This window comes from Protopterus annectens, chromosome 10.part0 (genome assembly GCF_019279795.1).
Source record: "Protopterus annectens isolate FY-2018-M chromosome 10.part0, PAN1.0, whole genome shotgun sequence".
In the NCBI taxonomy this organism is placed as follows: domain Eukaryota; kingdom Metazoa; phylum Chordata; order Ceratodontiformes; family Protopteridae; genus Protopterus; species Protopterus annectens.
The window spans coordinates 478,642,015-478,667,669 of record NC_056744.1 but is presented as its reverse complement, the minus strand read 5'-3'; the positions used below and the strand labels follow the sequence as shown (position 1 = coordinate 478,667,669).

Sequence of the window (25,655 nt, the reverse complement as noted above, 5' to 3'; positions counted from 1 at the left end):
GGAGTTGATGGAGTGGTACCCCTTGCGGTTGACATAGAGTTTACCCTCATCACCAGGTGGTGTCTTGATGTACACGAGTGCAATCTATAGCACCTAGTACCTCAGGGTAGCGTGCTACATGATAGAAGTGTTGCATATTGCTGGCCCTCACCTCAGGGGTGAGGGGAAAATAAATGTGCTCACTGGCATGTGGTAGTATGGCATCCAGGAACTGGTGGAGTACCCTGGATGCTGATGCCTGTGAGACCTCCAACATGTCCCCAGTTGGTCTTTGGAAGGTACCTATGGCTATTATCCTAAGGGCTACACATACCTTTGTTTCCACTGGGATGGGTTCCCCTCTGTTGGCTCTGGGTCTGAGTTGATGGGGGCAGAGCTCAGTGAGTTCTTGTAGTATGTCCCTGTCCACCCTGTAGCTGTCTACAATCTCCATCTCATATAGCTCCTGGAAGGCTACCCTGGGCCTGAACACTTTCTCCTTCTCTGCCCAGGCCTATTGTGAGCAACAGCAACACTGACTTCAGCATCTAGCACATACAAATGCAGAAGACCTGCAGCAGTCACTAGCATTCTTTCAGTTAAAATTCCCATGTCTATACTGGTGCAGAGTATGGGGGAAAAGTCAGATTGTAGGGTGTATGCATATTTTATAGTGCTCTACTGTAGATTCTGCCTGCGTGATTGGCTACCTATGATGCGCTGCACCTGCCTAGTATATCATTAACATCATTTAATGGCCCTAGTTAAAGTTAAACATGGGTCAAAACTAATTAAAACATAATTGCCTTTTAGACACTCTTAGCAATGTGGCACACCTCACAAATGCGCGCCCTGTAGGTAAACAAAGCTTAGCAGTCAGTGGACACCCTCCCAAACATCCATGCTCAGCACAGTAGTATGCCACGCAAACTCACGGAAACATGCGCCCCGTAAGTAAACAAAGCTTTGAGGTCAGTGCACACACACCCCCACTCCAGACTTCCATGCTCAGCATGGCATTGTGCCTCACAAACAGGCGCAGTTAAGTTCTAATTGCTGAGTAGTTATTGGACACACCCTCTCCTGATGTCAGCTACCTCTTGTGTGGACACCAACATTGTTCTCTGCCTACATGTAGGGGATATGTGGACACGATTACCCCATTATGCTAGTCAGTAACTCCACCTCATTTGCATAGGGATCCTTGCTCACAACCTGGAAACTACACGCTTCCAAGCCTTACCACATTAGCAATAGCACCAATGCACCATTGGAGATACTCCACGCAGGGTCCTGTAATACATTTCTGTCTCACAGTATTAATTTTATTATTTCTACGTTTTTTTTTTTTAAGGCATGCTTGCGCGTTGCACAAACATGCCCAATTTATTTTTTTTTTTAAATTATTTTAGCATGTTTTCTGCAACTTTTGTGACACACAGAGGATAGTTTCGCTCATATCTGTGTGTGGTACGCCATTTCTGTCCATTTATTGACATTTTTACAGCCCCTTTTGTCTGTCTACATTCCTGTACACAGAATTTTTCCGTGTACACTACGGACACTGACATGGGGGTTTGCAGAGCTGCCTATCTGCTTGCTGGATCGCTCTACCTGCCTCATTAGCTTGAGATTCAACTGCTTATGAAGTGATTTGCATGCCACAGAACTTCCCGTGTTAGCACATGCATGTGCACCGCCCAGCAGTGCTTACTGGATCACAAACCTGCTTACTTTCATGTAAGCAGCATGGCACAAAGCCTACACTCTAAAATAGACCATGTAGGCTTTATTAAATTCCCCTCTATATCATTTAAAGTTCTAACAAAAATCTCAGCACTGAAATGCGGAATATGTCAGCTGATGCTGCTAATAAAATAAATATATGTTATCTGGAGTTTTCAAATCATTCATCAACATATAAAACTAGTTTTGCTAGGCAATAAAATCTAATTTAATAGCAGTTTATCCAAAGTATTAGGGAATGTAAATCAAAATGCCCCCCCACACACACACACACACACACACACACACACACACACACACACACACACACACACACACACACACACACACACATGTAATAGACAAACAGGATTGTTGTTAAAGAGAATGGAAAATTCCCAAAGCTTGAAGGTGATATCTAACACAATTAAATTCAGTCTTCCACCAACTTACAGATTCAACCAGTTCACTTATTGGGTCATCAAATAGAAAATAAACAAGTAACAAAGGAATGGACAATATATAAATTAATCCTGGAAGCTAATTAACACATTTTTCTTGCTGTGGATGATGATTTTCAGTAAATTTCCAGAGAAAGGTTGCAAAGTGGTATAAATGGTTAGTGTTAGACTGCATTATTCAGATTGTTGCAGTGTGTCTGCACAGTGTGCATGACAATGCATGTATGCCTTATGACGGATTGGTGTCATCCAGGCGCACTTGTCAGATGATGCTCCCATTCTCTATGACTCTAAACCTGACATAGGGTACACTGAAAGTAGACATATGGAACTCTATACAGTACTCAACATGAACATACACATTTTAGCCCCATCTGCGACAGTTAGTGAGGATCAAATGTGTTAGATCTCCAACTTATTAAGGATTATAAGGTTACAGCATCTGATCCTTTCAAAACTACCACCAATCAAATGCCAATAGCCCAAAAGCTGTTTATGACCTGTTCAATTTACTATGATAGAAAAATAATACTGCTTTACCATAGTAATGAACATATGAAAGAACGTGTTTAACATCCATGTCAACATTCCTATAAACTTCTCTTGTCCAACTAATTTAGTTAAAAATTAATCAGATTTAGAAGTCAAATACAAAAATGCTCTTCTACCTAAAACTGAGACCAAAATGCACAGCTTTGGAGTCATTTAGTGTTATAGTGTGACATCTCCCATACCATCCATCTCCATCTCAGCTGACTTAGTCATATTCCCCTTATATCACTTTGCCTACCCTCTACGAATAGTCTAGCATTCCTACATCATTCTGCCATCTATACCGTCCTTCTGTTTAACATGCTGGATAAGATAATCATCAAATAAACTGTTAGTTAGCATAAGTAAGTCAAACAACATGGCAGGTGATTCTCTGTTCTCAAACACTACTGGGAAAAACTGGAACCTTCTACCTACTGAACTGACTTATCTTCCTTCACTACCCCTCTTCAAACAAAAACTGAAAATATTCCTCAGAACAAACTGGTTATGCCCTTGCAGTAACCCTGACTAACCTAGCACCTCTGCTATTCCCTCTACTCTCCCTAATTGAGTTTATGTTCTTTATTGCATATGCAAGCAGAACTGTACTGTTAACCGGAAACTGTTATGATAGACTTTATGTGAATATCATGTTCTATATTTTGTAAATAGTTTTAACCATTGTGTTGTAAAATGTATTTTAGTATTCTTCAATGTTAACTTTATTGTAACCTTAAACATTATTTCTCTGTATTTGTCTTGGAGCTTTTCTCCCCGGGCCTCTACTGAAAATGGATATATATCCAGCTAGACTAGCCCGGTCAACAAATGTAAAATAAAATAAATAAATAATCTCCTCCTGTTTTACCATGATGCCTCAGTCACTTCACCTCTCCATCCAGTATCATTCTGTCCTAATCCCTAATTCCTCACACCTCTCTGTCCAGCATCATTCTGCCCCATTTCCCAATTCCTCACCTTAGCAGAACAGCAAGTCTCGGCTGCGGTGGTGGTGCTGCAGTAGCGTTGTCGCCTCACAGTATGACGTTGTCTTGTTCGATTCTCAGCTAGAGCGTCTTCTGTGTGGAGATATGCGTGAATGGGTGTACCTTCATTGAAGGTTGTGTGTCAGAGCTGGCAACTCGGCACGTAAAAATCTACTGCCAATCCAGCAGACTGGAGTTCCGCTGTGGCGACCCCTAACTAACTAAAGCCGAAAGACACAACAAGTAGAACAGCAAGTCTCACTGTAGTTTTAAAAATGCTTATAAAGCCATACGTTTTAGTGCCAACTTTAATCTGCTAGTTTAGCATGATGGTTTAAACTCCAGGAATAACTCAATTGTGTTAAATCTAGTATATTATAACTACAAAATACACTGAAGTGCATCTTAAATTACAACTGCAAGGCTATGTAGTGAATTTCCTTTCTCTATAAAAACATCTACTTCACTGAATGCCTTTAAAAGTAGACTCAGTAACTTCTCTGGGGATAAGAGCCTTAAGTTTCTATCAAGCTGGCTATAGACTCTTAAATGGTCAGTTATTGAACTAGGATTTTGATTATAACCAAAGCCCTATGACCCTTTACCTTCTAACCTTCACAATGCTCTATCTTTTCCACTTGCATATCCTTCAGAAACACAGCTCTAAAATATATAAGCAAAATATCTCAGTTTTCCAGCTTCGGAACAGACGCTCATTTTTAGAGATAAGATGCACAGTCAGCACATATTTCCCTATCTTTTAAAAGCAATATAAAACTTGTACTTTTATGTCTGCTGCTGTCAATTATCTTGCTTTATCTTTTGATCACAATACATAATTCAATTTTACAGGTTTGTATATTTGATATAGCTTTTATCTCCTTCTATAATAAAGGTCAACATAATGGTCACAGCTTCAGGTATTAACATTTATTCCAAAGTTTTGGGTTTAACATTCTGCATAAATAAAATTAAGCCACATATTTGCACATGTTTTTAACATTCTACCATCCTACCTGCTAATACTTATTTACTACACTCCCCAACGGTTCATGAATTATATTTTTGCTCATACATGATGTAAAATATACATTGTATTAATTATTTATATATGGTCTGTCGCCATATTTTCGTCTTTATGGCATATATTATATTTTTCAAGACTCTCAAAACTTGGTATGTACAGTATATTTAGCAAAATTATATTAGACATGTCCTAACAGGAGACTGCACCTATTCAATAATGGTTTAGAACTATTTATTTGAGGGTGCATTCTATTAGTTGGTTATATAGTATAATGCATTGTATAACTTACATCTTACGTTACCTAAACTCTCATAAGTGAAACAACTATAAATGATTACTTGCTCAAGTTTTTTCAGTCTTAATAGGCATAGCTCATCTAAACTAACCATGTTACCAAAGTGCATAAATATAAATAATTGAAATAGTCATAATAATAATTTAAGTCCTTATTAATAGCCACCCTGAAACTTATACTCCAGGAACCCTTCCCGATGATATCAGCGACTATATGCTTACCTACATTATTAGACAAAAAGTCCATATTCCAACTACTCATAATCTCAAAACCTCCCGCTTAAAAAAATTCTTTAATCCAGACAGCTTCCTAACCGAACTGCAAGCATGTGACTGGTCACCACTAACCCATCTAGAACTTGATGAAGCTGTTACCTACTTTAATACTAACTTTCTTCAAATCCTCGACTGCCATGCACCTTATTGCTCTACTAGAATAAGAACCAAATCTGCCCCATGGCTCACAAAACAAACTAGGCAAAAGATACTCCTCAGAAATAAAATCTGGGCTAAATGGAGAGCTACCAATTGTCCAGCAAACCACCTCCACTTTAAACAGCTAAGAAATGCCACCAATAAGGATATTCTTAGAGACAAAAAAGACTTCTACCTTCACCTCCAACAAACCAGCCAACAAACTCCACAAAAATTTTGGTCTGAGGTAAACAAACTTCTTCAGCCAGGTCACACTACTACTCCAGACCCAACCGGTTTCAACCATAACAACTCCAGTCAGATCCCTGATGCCTTTAATAACTACTTTACAGAAGCCATTCAAACCCTGGCCAATTCTTTACCACCATTCACTGCTTCCCAACCAAATACCTGCAATACTTTATTGCCTACCTTTCAAATACAACCTGTATCTACATCTCTCATCTGTAAACTACTTCAAAAATTGAAACCTTGCACCCCTTCTGCTGACCGTCTCCCATCTGAATACCTACAAATAGCCTCAATAGACATAGACTATCCCATCTCTATCCTTTTTAACAGAACTATCTCAGAATTCAAAATCCCTGCTCTATGGAAGATATCCCACATCATCCCTCTACATAAAGGTGGACCTTCTACTGAGCTTTCTAACTTTTGCCCTATTGCTTTACTCTCCTCATTAGCTAAGATAATGGAAAAATGTATTCACAAACAACTACTTAACCACTTACTACAAAATAACCTACTAGCAAACTACCAGCATGGCTTTAGGCCATTCCATAGCACATTGACTGCCCTCTTATCCTTTACCGACTCTGTATATAAAAATCACAACAATAACTCTTTTTCCACTGCACTATTTATTGACCTGTCAAAAGCCTTTGATATGGTTAACCATAACTTACTTCTAGACGAACTAAAGGCCCATTCTCTTGATCCTCAATGGTTTAGATCTTATCTGGAAAATAGACAGCAAGCAGTACTTTGGCATAACAATCTGTCTTCACCACTTCCAGTAAATACTTGAGTACCCCAGGGCTCTATCTTAGGTCCCCTACTCTTTTCCTTATTTATTAATAATTTACACATGAACATACCTCAAGCCACCTGTATTCAATATGCTGACGACTCCCCCTTAATCTGTACAGCCAAGAATATAGCCTCTCTCCACTCCCACATCCAAACTGTTTTTCAAAATGTTGAAAACTGGTTTATGCAACACTGCCTCCTCCTAAATTCCAAAAAAACAAAACTACTGCTTTTTACTCCAACTCATAAATCACCTAATCCTTTCTTCTCTATAACCTCTAACAATGGTACCAACATTACCCCAAGCACTACAACCTGCCTACTAGGTGTAACAATTGATAATCGTCTCAGCTATGATGAACACATAAACTCCACTATAAAGTCTGTTAATAAAAAACTTGGCACCCTCTATAGAATCAAACCCTTCCTTACCCCTGCTGCAAGGAAAACTATTGCCCAAACCCACCTCATTTCCACCCTTTTCTATGCCTCTGTTATATATACTAACCTATCCAAAAACAACCTCTCTAAACTCTCCACCTGTTATAATAGCATAGCTAGATTCATCACAAGCTCCCCCTTTAAAACTCACCACTGCCTTAACCTCAATCAACTTGGATGGCTAGAATTGCAAAACCATATACTCTGTCAACAATTACTTATTACTCAAAAGATCCTATACCACCCTAACAACACCCCTATCCTCACTAATCTAATTACACCATATACAAATCTAGCTACACTACGCTCTGCTAATAAGCTTCTAGTTTCCTCGAAAAAAGCTAACAACAAAGCCGGGGATTCACTTTGCTCAAACACTGCAGGAAAAAAAACTGGAATCAGCTTCCTTCAGAATTATCTATCCTTGCTTCTACTTCTCTTTTTAAAAAACATCTTAAAGAACATCTGAAAACTCATTGGCTTTGTCCATGCACTAACCCAGACTGATATCTTTTTCACTTTTTACTCTTACCCCTATCCCTACTCCTGTAACCTATGCCTCCAAATCTAGTTACTACTCTTTCTTGAAATATGAGGATAACACATATGTGCTTTTCCCTTAACTAAGACTTGCTCATACCTTCTACTGTGTTTTGTATAATTGTTTAGTATAATTTTTACTAAAATTTTTATAGTTTATAAATTTATTATTATAACTGTTCTTTAGACCAATGCTACCTCTGTATTGTGATTATTCATGTTTCTATGCATTGTTAACTTTGTCACTGTTCATGCTTGGAGCTTTTCTCCCCAGGCCTCTACTGGAAATGGACATATATCCAGCTAGACTTGCTCGGTCAACAAATGTAAAATAAAATAAATAAGTCATAGCATTTAGTACACTAACATTGCTAGCAAAGGGCTTAAATATAAATCAATATAAATAATATTAAAACTAAAATTTAATATTATGATTATTTTTAAGTTAGAATGTGTGTCTAACAATATTCTGCAAGCAGTGTTCTAAAAGTTGATTTTTAAACTATATTAACTAACTTTGGGGAGAAACAGTTGTGCATTAAGTCCAGGAATAAAGCCAGAGTTCAAGTGAAAGCCACTGAACAGAGAGTATCCAAGCAAGGATGCTGCTTTTATATTACTATAAGTGCTGTAAAAAGTTCAATAAACCTACTAGACTAAAATCATTACCAAAGATGTGAACAGTACAATGTGAAAAAAATCACAACATGATCACTAATTATTGCTAGGAAAATAAATACTGAGCAGTAGTGTACTGCAGAGGACTGAAAATTCACCACCACAAATGAACTACTGAAAACTGCTTTGTATTGGAAATCATCTCAATTACATTTAGATATCATTTGGGCCTCTCTTAAAGTTGAATGAATAGAAGGACACCTTACTTCCCAAGCTATCTTTTATAAGAAATCTGGGACAAAAAAAGAACTGCTAAATAAAATAAAACATTTAAAACTAAACATAGTAATCAAAATGATCAGATTACTGATAAACAAATAAAATAACTCTAATCTAACCTAGAACTCTATACAGGTTCATACATAGGTTCATGGGTAGGTACTAGGCTATTGACACTAGGGCCTATATAAGCCTAGCCAAATGGTACCCTGGCTTTTGCCAACCAAGAAAATATCTAACATAGAAGTTGAGTACCATTCAAAGTTCTATTCATAGAAGCTAGATTATCTACAAGTTTATTTTTTTCAGAACAGGCTCAATCCTCTTTAAAGTATAAACCAATATCATTCAAATCAAAAAATCCTCTAATAAAACTTCCTACCTAAAAGTGGATGGCAATCATCAATGATAATTTCCAGTTTTAAAGTTTTCTACCTCAGTTTTTTCTAATCTTTATAGTGTTCTACTTCTGCTTCAATACTACATTTAGACTCTAGAGTCCTAATTTTCCTAAATTTCCTTACAAACACAATTTTAATATTTGTGGTTTGTTACACAAGAAGGAAATCTTCAATGTTATAAAAACTCAAGCTGCATAAAGCTCCTGGTCCTGGTTGTTTCACTTTTGATATTTATACGCTTTCAAACATAAATTCGACATCATTTTTAAACAAAATATTTTCTTACACTAAAATCCATGGAATTTCAGACCTTTACCATTATAAAACTGTACTTCTTCAAACCCCTCCACACATTCAGCTTAATTAGAATAGTCATTACATACATACATATACATACATACAAATATTTCAAGCACGGGCATTAATGCCCTTCTAGCTTACCAATATACCAAAACATTTGTTCCCATAATAAATGTCCAGGCTGTTCTTAAAAAATATCTAAACTAGTGCTTGCTTTAATGTAATTTGGTAGTCTGTTCCATGCATCAGCTATCTGTCAGAGTACCAATTAGTGCATTTCTCATTCCTACAGAATCTTCTGCATAGGTTGTCTGATGATTCTCTAGTACTTTTTGATAACCCCAAAATTTCCCAGAGGTAGTTGTCTCTAAATACTGTATATACCTGAATATGATCTCCTCTTAGATATCTGTAAGAGACACTGTGCAACTTCAGATATTTTAGTTTTTCATAATAACTTAAATGTTCACATCCATGGATGCCCTTGGTATATTTCTGCTGTACTCTTTCCAGCTTACTCATGCTTGTTTTCTTATAGGGTTTCCATATTGTTATTCCATACTCAAGTTTGGGTCTAATGTAACTAACGAACAATGACTCATTATTTCTGATCTCCTAGACTTTATAAATTTTTTTATACAACCTATAGTTCTATAACTATCATTAACCAATTGGTTGATATGATTAAAAAACTCATAGCCGAATCTACCCCTATACTCAGGTCCTTAAATGAGTCTACGGTTTCAATCACTGTGTGCTGTATTAAATATTCACCTTTCAGTTTATGTCTGCCAAATCTCATATGCTTAGTTTTTGATGTATTTATCGGCATATTAAAAATGGTCAATTTAGCCAAGTTATTTTGCAGACATGCCTTATCTGTAACATTTGTAATCAGTTTACCCAATTTCAGGTCATCTGCATATAGACCATAGACAGTTGTTGTATGATACTTGCTATGTCTTATTTGTAAGCCATGCAGCTATCCATCTTATCAAGTGTACATCAGTACCAATTGTACTAATTTATTGATCAGTGTTTTGTGTACGAGCCTGTCAAATGCTGAAGTTAAATCTATATAAATTACATCACAGCACACTTTTTCATCCATATCTGTTATTATATTGTTATAGAACATCACGCTACAGGTAGTAATAGATCTATTTTTAGCATATGCATACTGATATATGGTTTCAAGTCCCAACTTATCCAGTTCTGACAATAACTTATCCAATATTACCTTCTCCATTATTTTTCCACAACATGAAAGTAGACTTAAGGGTCTATATGACTCTGGGTTTGTCTTACTCCCCTTTCCCTTAAAGACAGGTTTAATAAGTGCATGTCTCCAATCTTGAGGAATCTCCCCATATTTATATGCCCTAGTGAATAATAGATATAATGGTACTGTAAGTTCTTGCTGAAGTGTTCTCAGGTCATTGTTACTAATTCCGTCTCCTCCCTATGCTTTGTTTGGATTCAGTTTGCACAGTTTTTTTTTCAATATAATCTAATTTGATTCCAGCATCTGTGGTTATCTGGATGTCATCAGGACAACTTATTACACCTTTTGTGGAACCAAACTGTTTTGCATAAGATTTTGTTAATATATCTATAATTTGTTGTGTCTGAGAATACATTTTAGAATCTGCACATAGTTTATCAATTTGTGTGTCTTTACTCCTTCTACATATTATGTATCTATAAAAAGGTTTACTATTATGCTCAGTATCTTTATATACATTTTCTTCAAAATTTTCTTGATTTTGTCTCACACTTTGCTTAATCTGTTTGTCCAGCTTGTTTATTTCAGTTTTCAAAGTTGTAGTTTGACCTGTCTTCCATTTCTTATATTTTTTGTCTCTCACTTTAATCAGATATCTTGTTCTTATGGAAATATATCCCTCTGATGTTGTATGCCTAGATCCTGATGTTAAACATTTTTTTTTACTTTTTGCAGTCAAAACATTTCTCTTTCAAAATTTTCCATATTCCATCTGCAGTTTTTTGTAGTTAGTTGTCATTGACCTACTTGTTTATTTAATATCCATATCAAGGTACTTGCATCACTTTTCATTATTTATTTTTACTCATTTCAGTTTGTTAACCAGGGCAGATCACTAATCTCAGCAGGCTATTTTTAAAATCAGTCTGGGAGTTACAAAACTTTAGAATATGAAGTGGACAAACATATTCATGCAATCAGGTTTCAGAAGGTTACAGTAATAGAAATATTGTAAAGTTTACAATACAAAATATATGTGTATATATTACCACGACAATCAACATTACCCGACAGAACACACCGACCACCACAACACCCGAAGCCGAGAAAGCCGACATCACCACCAACATCCATGCACAAAGCCAAAGCAAATACCTACCATTTAAAAGCCCTGATTATACCGTATACTGTATGACCTATTACATTTATGCACGATGACTTACAAGGCCGAGAGGCGGGCCTGGAACTAACTCGGGCGGCGTCGTGTCCGGTCGGATGTAACCAGTCGGATATGTCGATAACCGTCATTAATCGATTATCAATTATCATGTTCGAACCTCTCGAAATATATATATATATATATATATATATATATATATATATATATATATATATACATATAAACATATAAATAGGTATATGTATATATATATATATATATATATATATATATATATATATATATATATATATACACATATATACACACACACACACACACACATACACACACACACACATACATATGTATACACATATATATGTATATAAACATATGTTTACATATATTTTATATTGTAAACTTTACAATATTTCTATTACTGTAACTATAGGTATCTATCTATCTATATAATCAAGATTCAAGAGGTTACAGCAGTATGCAGCGATACTGCAACGTTTAGAACACATAGTCAATAAGAATAAAGACAAAACTATTAAAATAAGAAGGTTATCTCAAGGGAATAACTGTATAATATAGAACAATGAAGAAAGAATGGAAGCAATTTTGAACAGATGGCATGCTGTGTCCGTGGTTAATATAAGACAACAATTTAATATGTTATCAGTGATGGACTGTGCTCATGCAATACCTTGGCTGGGAAAGCAGTAGCGTCTAGATTATTTGAAGAAAACATTTTTTTCCAGGTCTGAACAATGTGTACTTTGAGATTTATTTCAAGATGTTTTGGAGGTTTGCCCTGTAGCAGTGGAGCTAGTAGTGAGAAGTTGGGTTCAATAGAATGTAACCTGTTTCTTGGGGTCTATAAAACTAGGTCAGAGCTGGGAATGGATCTTAAGACTGTGATTTGGACTTCTGAAAGTGAGACATGCAGTCAAGGGTGGTTAAAAATGTAGCTGTGGAATTTGTGGGCAAGTGAGCAAAGTAGTAGTTTGGATCTTAGTACACCTGGGAGTCATTTTTGCCTTTGCAAAGATCGAGCAGTGGTATTTCATTTTTTGGGGGTGGGCTAGTGAAATAAAACTACAGATGTTACTGGAGAGATTTTAAAGTGATGTCATGTTCTCTACTGATGCTAAGATGATAATGGATAAGCCATACTCTAGCTGTGGAAGTAACTCTGCCTTCCAAATAAATGAACTAAGAAGCAAGTTAAATTTAACTTTAGTAATGATAAGGTGGCCTTTAAAGTTCAGATTTTTATCAAGTCAAATACCTATGTATCTGAAGCTCTTGACTGTCTCAAGAAATTTGGAGCATTTGCTACAAATGGACCAGGGTAAGGGAATAGAAGCTAGTTTGTGTTCTGTACTCAAGACTGAACACTTTACTGGAATTGAGAATTAGGTTATTTGCTAGGCTGGAATGGTCATGTTCAAAGGATTTTTTGATGACCAAGTAGGACTGGTGGGTTCTGTATATCACTATGTTATCAGCATTGTACACAATGATGCAAAGGTTGGGTAAATCATAGAGAAGGTTATTTGCAAATAGGGAGAATGCAGAAAGAACAGACTCTTGTGGCACTCCTTTGGTAATTATGGCAGATGAAGAGGAGGAGGAACCAATATGTCTTTTAAAGGACCTGCAAGATAGGAAATCATTGAAGCCATTGCATGGTATTGTAATTTAGTTTTGCTGTGATCAGGGAGCTTAGAAAAAGGAGGGAGCGATCCACTAAGTCAAATGCTCTGGTTAGAACTACGAAGACTGTACCAGTGAGGAAGTCTTTAGCCATTCCCTGGAGGATATCATCTGGGAGCCTGTAGAGTGCTGACAAAGTGCTTCTGCTGACCAAAATCAATGCTGGAATGGGGAAACTACTTTGTTTTATAAGGGACTTTGCATGTTGTTTCAAAATTAACATTTTAAGCATTTTCCCCTAGTGTAGGTAGAATGGTAATTAGATGGAAATCTGCTGTTTAATACATTTTATGATTACTTCCTTCCATATGGTGGACAAATAGTGATTACTAAGGCAGAGATTACAAAGGCAAAACAGACTGGCAAAAATATATACATCATGAAATCTAATGAGCCATAGGTGAAGGCTACCCTGCACTATTTTGACATCTGAAAGGACTTTTTTCAAGTGCATCCTGTAGTTCTTTCATTTTGCTGGCCCTAAAGTTAACTTGTGGAGAAAAGGGGATGTTCTGGAGTTATTTGAGTGTTATTGAGGAAATGGCTGTGGAAAGTAGGAACATTCTGAGTATTCCTAAAGGAAGCAGGAAGATGTGAGAGAGTAGAGTAGAGTGTGGTGGTGTCATTTGTGAGATCTTTTGGTGTACGTCTGCCTGTTAACTGGTTGACCACCTTTCAAACCTTCTTAGGTCTGTGAGGGATGAACTTAGTTTTAAATGGAGGTAGGAAGTTTCATATTTTCTTATAGATATTTTTGCTAAGTTTCTAGGAAGGAAGAATTGGTTTCTGTTTTCAAATTTTATTTCCATTTTGCCCAAGTGGAGCCTCTTGGGTTATAGAGGGCTTTATATTCTTTGGCTACCCATAAATTCTTGTAGGCTTTCACTAGTCTGGCAACTTTTGAGAAGGTGTTTTATAGGTGAAGCTTGTGTTTGTTAGAGTTAGGCCTAATTGGTTGGGCTCTGAGAGGGTGAAAATATGACCTAGTTCATTGTAGCTGAATGCTGCTTAAGTGCAGAGATATAATTTGTGGTTTGGGGACAGAAGTGAGCCTTTGTTGGAGGGAGTTGGATGTGAAGATTTCAGGGTAAATGTGATTTTACAGTGGTCACTGAATGTTGGTGGAAGGATCATTTCCCTGAAATACGATTGGGTCTATCTGGAGCTCATTAAATGGTTAAAAATGTCTTATTAATTCTGTTAGTTTCTCTGCTTCAACCTAGTTATCTAGAACAAAGAAAAAGTACAGATCAGATGATTATAAAGCACTTAGTTTATAGTTGTCATTTAGTGGAGCCATTAGGTCAATGGCTGTTAACGTGTAAGTACATAGATATGAAACTCAAGATCCTTTTTCAAATAATGGAACTTAAGGAAGCCAGTTCTCCTAATATTTAGGTTATTTGCCTTGTGAGAAGATAACAATGACAAAACAACTTCACAGTGTGAAACCAAAGACTGCACATGTAGAAAATCATTCATAAAGTCACAAAAAACATCTAATTTAATACATAGAACACATAGATGACCCAAAACAAAGAACTTGGAAACAAAGCAAAGCAAAAGGAATATAAACACTACTAAAATAACAAGAAACAGATACAGCTTGAAGAAATACTTAATGAAGACCAGGAGGAACATAACAATGAATAGATAGAAAATGTAAAAGAAGCAACAAGGAATTCTAATGCAGAGGATGTGAAATAAGATGAAGTAATAGCTAGAAATTTTGAAATAAAATTAAGAAAAGCTCCTAAAAGGAAAACCTTAGGTCATGATGAAGTGCCTAACTTTTGGCTAAAGGTATTAACATCTTCTGGCTAAAGGTATTAAAATCTTTGGACAAATATTTAACCCTGAGTAAGAATTACTTTTGGCTAAAGGCATTAACATCTTTGGACAAAGATTTAGCCCTGAGTAAGAGTTACTTATATGAGCATCCTGAACAAACACTGACCTGGTAAACAACAGAAAAAATTATACTCCTTAAGAGTGAACCTGCAAGCCATCCTGAAAACTATAGACCAATAACTTGCCTTCCAATGCTATACAAATGATATACTGGAACTGATAAGAGAGTTTATAGTCATTTAGAAAAAAACTCAATTATGTCAATAGAACAAAAAGGTAGCAAAAGAAAGTCATGTGGAAGTATATTTGTTGCTAAATAAAACCATAACAGATAATTGAAAAATGGGAAATAATCTAAGTATGGCATAGATAGATAGATTATAAAAAAGCACTTGATACCATCCCACATTCATGGATAAAGGAATGCTTACAGACAGGATAAAGGGTAGACTAAAACAGAAAAATTCTACCCTAACCCGATGGTTCCATACTCTGATGCCCTAAACTCCTCTCCATCTTGCTAGGTAACAGGACACAACAAATGGTTTACAGTAGGAGAGGAGGCACTTAAAACATACATCACTATCAAGATGGTGTAATATACAGAAAAGCTAAAAAAAACTTACTACTGGTAACAGAGCTGGATCCCACACAAGGCAGCCTAGGCAGCCTAAGGTCTGGTACTGGCTGGGGGGTGCTTAGTCTGGCTTTAAAAAAAATAAAAAATGCTCTGATTATATCTTACATCCATTTAAGAAAACATCATAGCTTTAAGTGTATACATTGTCAGTTCACATTCTCAACTCTCATATGTACAAAGAAGATATCAGCAAGTGCAGGAGATTCGAGTAACTCCCAGGATTTCCTCCAGCACAGTAGCAGAACTCAGGAAAGGTATGCCACAGCAGAACTTTATAGCAGAACAACCTGTAAGTGCACACATTTCTTGGCATGCTGATTTTAGATCAGAGATTTGTGCAGGGCTTGGCAGAGAGAGAGAGTTTCAAGAGAAGAGAGGTCTACAGTTTCTCATGCTAAGTCTGTTTTCAATGTGAGATTATTTTGTTCAGAAAATATTTGTCAGTAATTTTCCTGTAAAATTTGAAATAAAACTTTTAAATGAAATTCAAATTCCTGTGGTATGTGTGAAAGTAAAGATAAAAGTAGTATGTAACATGACAGGTTTGAACAGTGCTGATGGTAACGGAGGACAGAAAGCCATGTAATGGGATATTGGTATGTCAAGTGGGGGCCTGATTCATTATCTTACATAGCGCCACATTTGTCCACATTCCTGCTGTGTTGATTCTGAAGGTGTATGCTGCAATAATTCAGCATTCAGGTAGGTCAGACCTGTACTGTGTGATGTCAGATGGGACAGCTATTTTTGATGATAGAGAAGAGGGAGGTCACGAAGGTCAAAATGAGATGTAGGTGCAAATGCAAGCATGTAACCCCCCCCCAAAAAAAAAACAGTATGTTGTATGCAGTAATATTTCTGATTTTTGTATGATTTGTGGGTTGTTGAACAAAAGCTGCTGCAGCATTTATATTGTCTTTAATTGTTTTAATGTATTCATTGCATTAAAAAATTAATTAATTCATTAATATGCTTGGATTGTGTAATATAGTCTAAACATATTTTTGCAGTGCCTTCTTTACAGCCTCCTGCAACTGCAAAGGCATTAACATTTGTCCGGTCATATAGTCTGCATTATTTAGAGTGATGATCAGCCACCTGGCAGTGTAAACCATGGCTCGAGATGATTGTTGCTGTTGAAGTGCCACTCTGACCCCAAATGCAGAATGGGAAAAAGGGGTTGAGGATGGATTGATGGCTGGATCAGAACAGACTGATCTTCAGTGTTCATTATGTAGTCATTGTTGCATATTACTATTACACAGTCTTTTCTACAAGACCAGATTGTAAAGGACTTCAGCAGTTAGTTAAAAACAGTTACTCTGGCAGATGACACAGAGGACTAAAGCACTGATTTGTCAGTGAACTGCTTCCTGTGACAAAGGCGCAGGGTGTGAATCTTTCCATCTTCATTTACCTAATGTGTGACATTGTGCAATTCACTTAACCAGACAGTGCTTTGGAACAACTGAGAATTTGGGCTAGGCTCCTTAATGGTCTCTAGGACTGCATGCCTAGTAACTATAAATCTGTTGTTGTTGTTTGCCAACCATCCCCTATTGCACAGCTAATCTAGTTCAGTAAATATTATGGCAATATCACCACCAACACACGTGTAATGTCACATGGGCAATTTATTCTTCAAGGGTAACAGACACTGCAAATGTAGATGAAGCACTGAAATGTAAAGTCATTTTCCTGCAGAAACCTCTGTATTATTAATAGTTCTTTATAATACAAACTTATTCAGATGACTTATACTTCTGCGGAGATTGTGCACACTGATGGATATTGGTGGATTATAATGACAGCTGTCTGAGTGATCTTTTATTTCTGAACTTTCTGAAATGTTTACTATTATCAATGTTAGTGCATTTATTTTGTTTCACTGCTTACTGGAAAAAATGTTCAAAACTATAGATTTAAAAACACATGCTAACAGATCCATCCATCCATCCTCAATCCATTTTTCCCATTTTGCACATGGGGTCGGGATGCCACTTTAACAGCGACAATCATCTCGAGCCAAAGTTTACACCACTGGATGGCTGGACCTACCTCTACAGTTCTTCTGTACCACTCACTCGCACACACACTCACACCTATGGCCAATTTACAGTGTGCATTCCACCTACTGCATGTCTTTAAAATGTGGGACGTTGCTGTATTAAATTAGAAATAACTTAAAAAAAAATCAGGAAGCTGAATCAATTTTTATTTATTTTTTTAAAAATAAAAAATAATAAAATTAAGACTGATAATTTTAAGATTTGTGCGTAGCGTCTTTTAAAGACATCAAGCGTTGAATTCAGTGATCACAGTGGTTGTGTGTACATATGTTGGGCTGAAAGGAGTGTGGGGAGTTAATGTATGATATTATACGCACGCAGAGTTTAAACAACAGATTAGGTGCTTTCATACCGTGGGCAGGATTACTTTTACTGCAGTTCTTGTGGTGAAGGATTATTTCTCAGCCGTGTTACCTTGCTCTTTTTGGATGTATTAAAGAGTTATGAAGACTAGAAACAGGTTTTCTTTCATGTTTTTGTAGTCTTAGGTAGATTTATCATTAAAACGGCTGATAAAATAATAAAGGTTTTGAAAACAGAGTTCCTCCTTTACTGACAGCACGTGAAAGGAATGCATTTGAAGTAGAATGGGACTTGGTTAACTGACATGAGATGTCAGCAGTAAAGGGTGGAAACCTATTTTCAAACCTTAATTTTTTCTAGCCGTTTCAATGATAAACCTTCCTAAAACTACAAAAACATTACAGAACACATGTCTCTAGCCTTCATAACACTGTATAGCTACTACTTAACCTAAACAAAAGCAACCAGCATTACCGCAAAAAATCTGGTTGCGATAATACTTAAGTACTGAAAATTATTTTGTATCCACTAAAACTGTAGTAATGGAAATATGGATAGTGGGAAGGGGCAGCACAGATGTATGCTTGCATATGGTAATACTGTGTGAGACAAGATTTAAATCAGAAGTATTATAGATAGCTGTTGAAAAGTGTCTAATATTTGGCCAAGGGCAGATTCACTAAAGACAACCCCATCTAGACTGACCTAGTAAAATTACAGAAAAAAGTGCACTACAAATTAAAATATATATTTTCAGCAGGGGGGAACAGACCCTTCCATAATGCACAGTGTCCTGCAGAATCTACATTGTTTAATATACCCTGAGACCATTGCAAGTCTGAGGAACTGTTTTTCATCTTTGGTAGTCTTTGCCAAAAGCACTAATTTCTCTTGAAGAAAAAGTTTTTCAACAAAGACAGGGAAACAGATTTTTTTGGTGAATATATCTTTGACTAGTCTGAGTATCAGAGTAGAACATTAGGCTATTGACCCAAGGGGCATTTTAAAGCCTAGCCATGTTTCACAATAAAATTTGGTAGGCATTGGTTCCCTAGGGTTTTGTGGGGGTATATATACTTGTCCATGGGTGGCCAAGCATTTAAAAGCCGCATCTCTCTAACAGAGACATAGATGCCAGACAAGGGGGTAAATTTATGGTTCCCAATCAACTAATCTAAGTTTCACTTGAATAAGTGTAGGGATGAACTCTGCTTCAAATAGATTGGAAGCCTGTTCCAGACAGGGGGGGTCTGCACATACCTGTCCCTCCAACACATCGTATTTATGTTGCAGGCAAAGGTTTAGGTCCCTGGATAAAGTTTTCCTTTATGGATGTGCAACAAATCCATTAGTGTAGGATCAAAGGATGCTTTGTAGGCCAGGCATAGGTTGCCTCTCAACAGCCTGTAGGAGACTGAATATAAGGAAAAGACTTTGAGGTGGTCCGCATAGGCTTTGTTTTTCACTCCTTGTATTCTTTTGTGAGGAATTTCTGAGGACATTCCGGTTGTTACATATGCCCAGCCAGGTACATCCTGAAGGAGGCATTGTACTCAATAATTGGACTTATGAGAGCAGAGTACAAGAGAACAATGACATGTTTGGATTTAGATGTTATACTCCTGCTTATAACTTGTGAAACATAGAATGATTTCCTCACTACAGTAGCAACATGATTCAAATGCCAAATCACTGTCTCCATGCATTCGCAAATTCTTGACTACAGAGTCTACTCTTAAGGGTGTATTGTCAATGTAGCAGTTTGCTGGGGTAACAGGTTTTCCAGAAGATACTATGACACAAATTTGGCATTGAAATTTAGGCCATGACTCTGGCACCAGTTATTAGTTTATGATAAGCCTTCTTGGAGGATATTTGTGTCATGGGGAGGGATTCGATGACTGCACCCAGTTTGCAATCATCTGGCAGAGGCCCTTCACATTGCCCTTGATGTCAGAGAAGCAGTTGCCAAACAGGAGTGGTCCCAGTGAAGAGCCCTGAGGCATCCCATTAGTGACTGGCCTTTTTGTGGTGAAAGACTCCCCTATTCTACTTCTTGGGTCCTGTCTGTAAGTCAGATAGATATCCATCAGGTGATGTAGGGGTTTATACCTAGTTTAGTGAACTTTTCTACAGTGCCTAAGTGGGGTATTATGTCAGATGCCTTGGCAGGGTCAAGGTAGAAACCCACTAGACTGACTAAGCAAGGTCTGCCTTGATAAACCCATCAGGATGAATGGAAAGACTTGCCCTTGGCAAACCTAAACTGATTTGAGTCAAATGTTTGTAGGTTACCAATGTCATCATTTTGGATATCCATGATTATTCTTGCAATAGCTTTGCATATCAGTCTAGTCAAGCAGTCAGGCTTATGGGTTAATTCTCTGGGTCAGTGGATGGCTTGCCCTTATGCAGTTGGATAACTGCTCTGGTCTTCCATTCATATGTCATGAAGCCTGTTTGGAGGCTGTGATTAAACAGTTTTTATAGTGGTCCTGATAGTTCATGTTTTATGCTATTAAGAAGGCATTCCAGGATATTATGGCAATCCATCAATGCAGTATTCTTGGCCTTGGAGAACATCTTGGGCAGCTCATTTCTAGTGATACTTTCAGAGTTATGGATGTGGATATTTCCTGAGAGGCATCAGGTGGGGAAAGAGGTGCAAAACTGGAACTAAATGTGTCTGCCAGGAGGTTTGCTATATCTTCCAACATCGTATAGGTTGTACTACTTACAGTTAATTCTGTACATGGTTGTGTATTGTCTTTGAGGTTACTGGCATAGCTGGAGAAAGAGTTGTGATTTTCCTTGCTCTTGGAGGCAAATTTTAACTCAGATTTGGCTTTAGTGGTCTTTATTAGCCTTTTGAGTTGCGTGTTTAAATGTCTTATTACTACTGATGATAGGTGAACCACAAGCTAGTGTATCTAGTGTACCCAGTGTCTGGCAGTAAGCTTGGAGAATAAAGGCTATGAGCTGTTAACAAGCCACTTTCTGTGGTGCAGAGTTTGATTCCCCCAGCATCGATTAGCTGGTCACTTAACCAGACAGTGCTTTGGGGCAGCTGGCAAACTGAGCTAAGCTCCTTAATGGTCTCCTGGACTATATGTCTAGTACTACCTATGAACTGAAATAATTATATAATACTGAGAATTATTGCAGGGCTGTGTAAGCCAATAGGATGGCTGCATCATAAGTTTAGTGATGACGGTCACATATTTAACATCATCTTGAAATGCAGATAAGGCATTTAATTCTGCATATTAAAATACTCTAGCAGTAAAGCAAAACAACGACTGTTGGAGTAAATACCTCACCTCATAGGAGATTAGAGCAAGGCTTTAGTAATACAGTAAGAGTAGCTACACACCACATCAAACATTGATTACATTAATGTGCATTGTGCCTATAAATTGTTCCTTGAGGTATGACTTGGACTCATGCTGGTGTGCACATCTAAATCTACAGTACATATTGTACATGAGCATAAATTGTGTAGCACAGTTATAGCATATGCCATCTATATGTGAATGAAAGAATCTGAAAGTGTCAGCTGCCACAGTAATTAATATAAATTGGCAGATGTGAAATGCAGTATTGATGTATGTGTTCTTTGATTCAGCTTCCTGATTTTTTTTTTAAGTCATTTCTAATTTAATACAGCAACGTCCCACATTTTAAAGACATGCAGTAGGTGGAATGCACACTGTAAATTGGCCATAGGTGTGAGTGTGTGTGCGAGTGAGTGGTACAAATCTTAAAATTATCAGTCTTAATAGTTTTTAAAACCATCACCGATATCCTAGCAAACTTTCTGACAGTCTACCCTTCCATATTACACTTCAGTGATGCCGTTTTAGTACAAAAGTCAAGAAAGTAAAAGATGTTGCAAAATCTGGTTGCAATAATATGCAAGTACCTAATTTTCAAATGCATAAAACAATGCTCCATATTTCAGCCTGTGTTGACCAACTCCCATCATTATTTTCATCCACATCTTCCTGTTATGACTCTGCATGCTTATATCCAAAAACAAAAGAGAGGATGCATCCCAATTTTTGAATACACTGCTTGTACAATGAAGGAAAACAACGAGGCATCTATATATTCAATGATGGTCTAACAACCACTGCTACTTTCAAGATAGTTAAAACACAAGTTTTATTTTGCCAGTCCAATTGATGAGAAGTCTCATTGAAACTTAAAAACTGCAAAAAGTTAAATTGTATGTTTTAAGAATAACAAAATATGAAAAATGTACTTAAAATATATTTTGTCACAGTTTCAGACACAGAAAACTGTAGTCTTATTTGTTAAACAATGTCTTCCCACATACACACAAGCCTTTCTTAGGCTTATGATTACTTTACTTTAGTGGCGTTTAGCAGGAGTTCAGCTTAATGCCATAGAATCCTGACTTTGCACTCTGACTTTGTATCTCTGGCCCACCTGCAAAAAAGTGCAGAAGACCACTGTTAACCACTGAAGAAGAAAAGTTTATTGTGCCAGTTTTATCCACAAATGATGGAACTTTCTGAGTTTGTTATCCTAAATTAGACCAAGAATTCAAAATGCCTTTGTACTCTAAATGATGTGGGGAGGGAGGACACTAGCTCTTAAGGATAACTCTTCACTTTTATGCCTTAACGACAATTAAATAGATGTGGGGGGGGGGGGCACTAACACCAGAAATATGCCTTAATCAATCCGGCTTAACAACACAAACATAACATGGGATGGGAGGGACACTAGACAGCAGGGATGCATATTCATTATCATGCAAAAACAATGTGGGTAGGGGAGCACTAAACACCATGGATATCCTATACAGTGTCTTAAAGGTATTTATATAAAAATAATAAGAAAATGTGGATCAGAGAGGGGAATCACTAGACACCAGGGATATTCTAAGTGCCACAAAGGCACTGAAAAAGATTCAAACTTTACACCCGCCCACCCTTTTTAGAGGAGGTTAGCACTATGTGCCACCATTAGACTTCAGGGATAACATGAAGAAATATCAATAAAAACTGAGGGAAAAAATAAAGCAAAGGGGATAAGATTGGAAACCTGAACTCCTTACACAGGAAGCATCAGCATCAACCCACTACGCTAATAATTATACAATCTCTGACATTACTCATGGACTATAACTGTGCATGTTTTACGAGGGGGAGAGAGACACGGCACCTATAAGCATACTTCTCAACCTTATACCACAAGAAATCTGGACAAAGCCAATAATAATGGGGAGACAAAGACAAACAATCAGGAAAGATTTTAATTATTTCTCGTACAAATGCAGAAAGTTTACAGAATAACAGCCTTTGCATTAGCATGTCTTTACTAAAGAATACGACTTCTAAAACTCTATTGTTTGTCATTATTTAGTCATTTCATACGCAAATGATTTGTCAGAAAACCGCAACTGTATGAGGAACAGAACAAAAGCATGAGGCTAAAATATAGATATTCTGTGAAAAACCTGGACAGTTCTCAGTATATTCAAGAGGCAATGGCAGGAGTATTCTATAAAATCAGAAACAGCTGGGAGGGATTGTCCACGTGGGAGGAGGCTACAGAACAAAGTTGAAAGGAATACTATATCACATAAGGGAGAATAGGTTTGACATGGGAATTGGAGTCACTTAAAATGTTAATAGAGCAACAGGTCTAGGACCACAATACAGTTTCTATGCATTAAGTATGAAAATTTTATGTCAGGCTTTAGTGACTGGCTGTGATCCTCAGTGATTCTTAACAGCAAGAAAAATATTAAAGGAGACATCCTGTCAACTCAGGGACAGGCAAGGATTATGTGCTGTGTGTGTGTGTGTGTCTGAATTTTACCATTTGTGCATGTGTGGGAAAATGAATGGGGGGGGGGGGTTGCTTGTGCCACTGCAATGCATGAGCCACCAGTATTTATTAGCAGGAAAGTGCTGGTCTGCACTCGTGGTAGTTAATGGTGAATCAGAGTTGTGCAAAATAGATGAAAATGCAGTCTTTCCTCATTGCAGTTAATGCTTCTCAGAATCACAAATCAATGTAATGCTGAAAAAGGCCCTTTTTACTGCAGCCCTTACGACAAGTATGGTAGTTCTTTCTGAAACAGAGTTAATTTCTTTACAGTCAGAGAATGGAAAACAAAACTTTGCTAAATTTCCCTAAACAATAACTTTTAAAACTCCAAGAAAAAAATTAATTTAAAATAAAAACATATTTAACCTAAAATAAACCGCAATAAAAAAGAGTAAAATCTGAATATAAATTATGTGTATAAATGCTAAATGTTATATATGTATTTTAGGTTACTTACAGGCATTGTGTAACATATACAGGCTACATATTCATATATATATATGTGTGTGCATGTACTTATCTATGTATGCACACATGTATGCATACACATAACAGAGATAGAGAGAAATAGATATGCACCCATATATGTACACACACACACAGGTGTGTGTGTATAAACAGGGATAAGCCCCATAATTAGGGACACTTTTTTAATACCAGTACAGGTATTTTCTGAAGTTAAAGAACTCTCTAACTGTAAAGTATTTAGTGATGATGATCAGTATTTACTTTACTGACTGTGGTCCCCCACCTTATCACACAAAGAAAAAAGAACCAAAGTTGGAGACGGCTCAGAAAATTAGGGAGACTTGACAGGTATGCGTTGAGATAGATATGATGCAGTCATGTGACTTAAAATTTACAATAAATGTAATCATTTAAAAGAACTCGGACGGTCACTCAGGTCTGCAGCCCCCAAAACGTAACTTAAACAATTTGTTTTCAAAACATTTACCTTAGCTGCAGTCAGCCCGCAAGGGCCCCTTAGTTTGACGTGGACAGCTAAATCTCCAAATTATAATTTACGTTACAGCACTGGTCTTTGCTCCTTTACACCGCACTGAACTCAGAACAAGCTAATTGCTCTTGGAGTTACTTCATTGCAAGCCTGTGTACAGTCGTTACCATGCCTACAGAATCTGTGTAACAGCTTCTACTATCTCCTCTTAAACGGAAGTTCACCAGATAAGCTATAAAACTACGACTCCCAAACACCTTTGTTTTAAAAGTGAAGGGGGAAAGGCTCAAAACCTAAACAGAACAGGAGGAACATAACATTGCAGTGCTAGTACTCTGTCGGAGTATAAGTGGTAGAACAGAGCACAGAGAACATGTATTTACTTACTGTACGAGTGGTGCACGTGTGAGAGTACGTTCCAAATTGAAGTTCAGTTTGGTATTTTGGGGACAGTGACAACTTACTTCACGTGAAGGGGTGCGGAGTGTGTAAAAGAGCATTACATTGTTGACAGATTCGGGGATGGATGAGTACGAAGGTGAATCTGATTCCGGATCTGAGGCCGAAAACTCTGAGCTGACTGATCGAGAGGTTAGCATGTTGGTATTAACATGACAGATTTGATAATCTTATACAAGAGCAGAGGTAGTGAACCACTTGTTTAACTAGGGTGGCTACCTTTGAATAATTGGCTCTCTCGAATTAAGGCAATGGCCGGTTAGTGCGATTCCTTTTTGTCAATATTTGCTCTTCGCGACAAACTTCTTTGATGTATTAGAGCAATGAATGATAATTTTCAAGGTCAGCCTGG

The 25,655-nt window shown here is 37.1% G+C and overlaps 2 protein-coding genes across 2 annotated transcripts in view; one reads left to right on the top strand and one right to left on the bottom strand.

Moving 5' to 3' along the window:
• CFAP57 (cilia and flagella associated protein 57) overlaps positions 1 to 25,044 on the bottom strand; it is a 1,240,893-nt gene extending 1,215,849 nt beyond the window's left edge. Inside the window, exon 1 of the mRNA XM_044085374.1 lies at positions 24,842 to 25,044. The gene's annotated coding sequence lies outside the window, so the exon portion shown is untranslated. The remainder of the gene's footprint in view (positions 1 to 24,841) is intronic.
• A 94-nt stretch (positions 25,045 to 25,138) lies between these two features.
• Positions 25,139 to 25,655, top strand: part of EBNA1BP2 (EBNA1 binding protein 2) — a 352,840-nt gene continuing 352,323 nt past the window's right edge. The window contains exon 1 of the mRNA XM_044085375.1: positions 25,139 to 25,435. Coding sequence (XP_043941310.1) covers positions 25,367 to 25,435 — 69 coding nt within the window. The 5' untranslated portion in view covers positions 25,139 to 25,366. The remainder of the gene's footprint in view (positions 25,436 to 25,655) is intronic.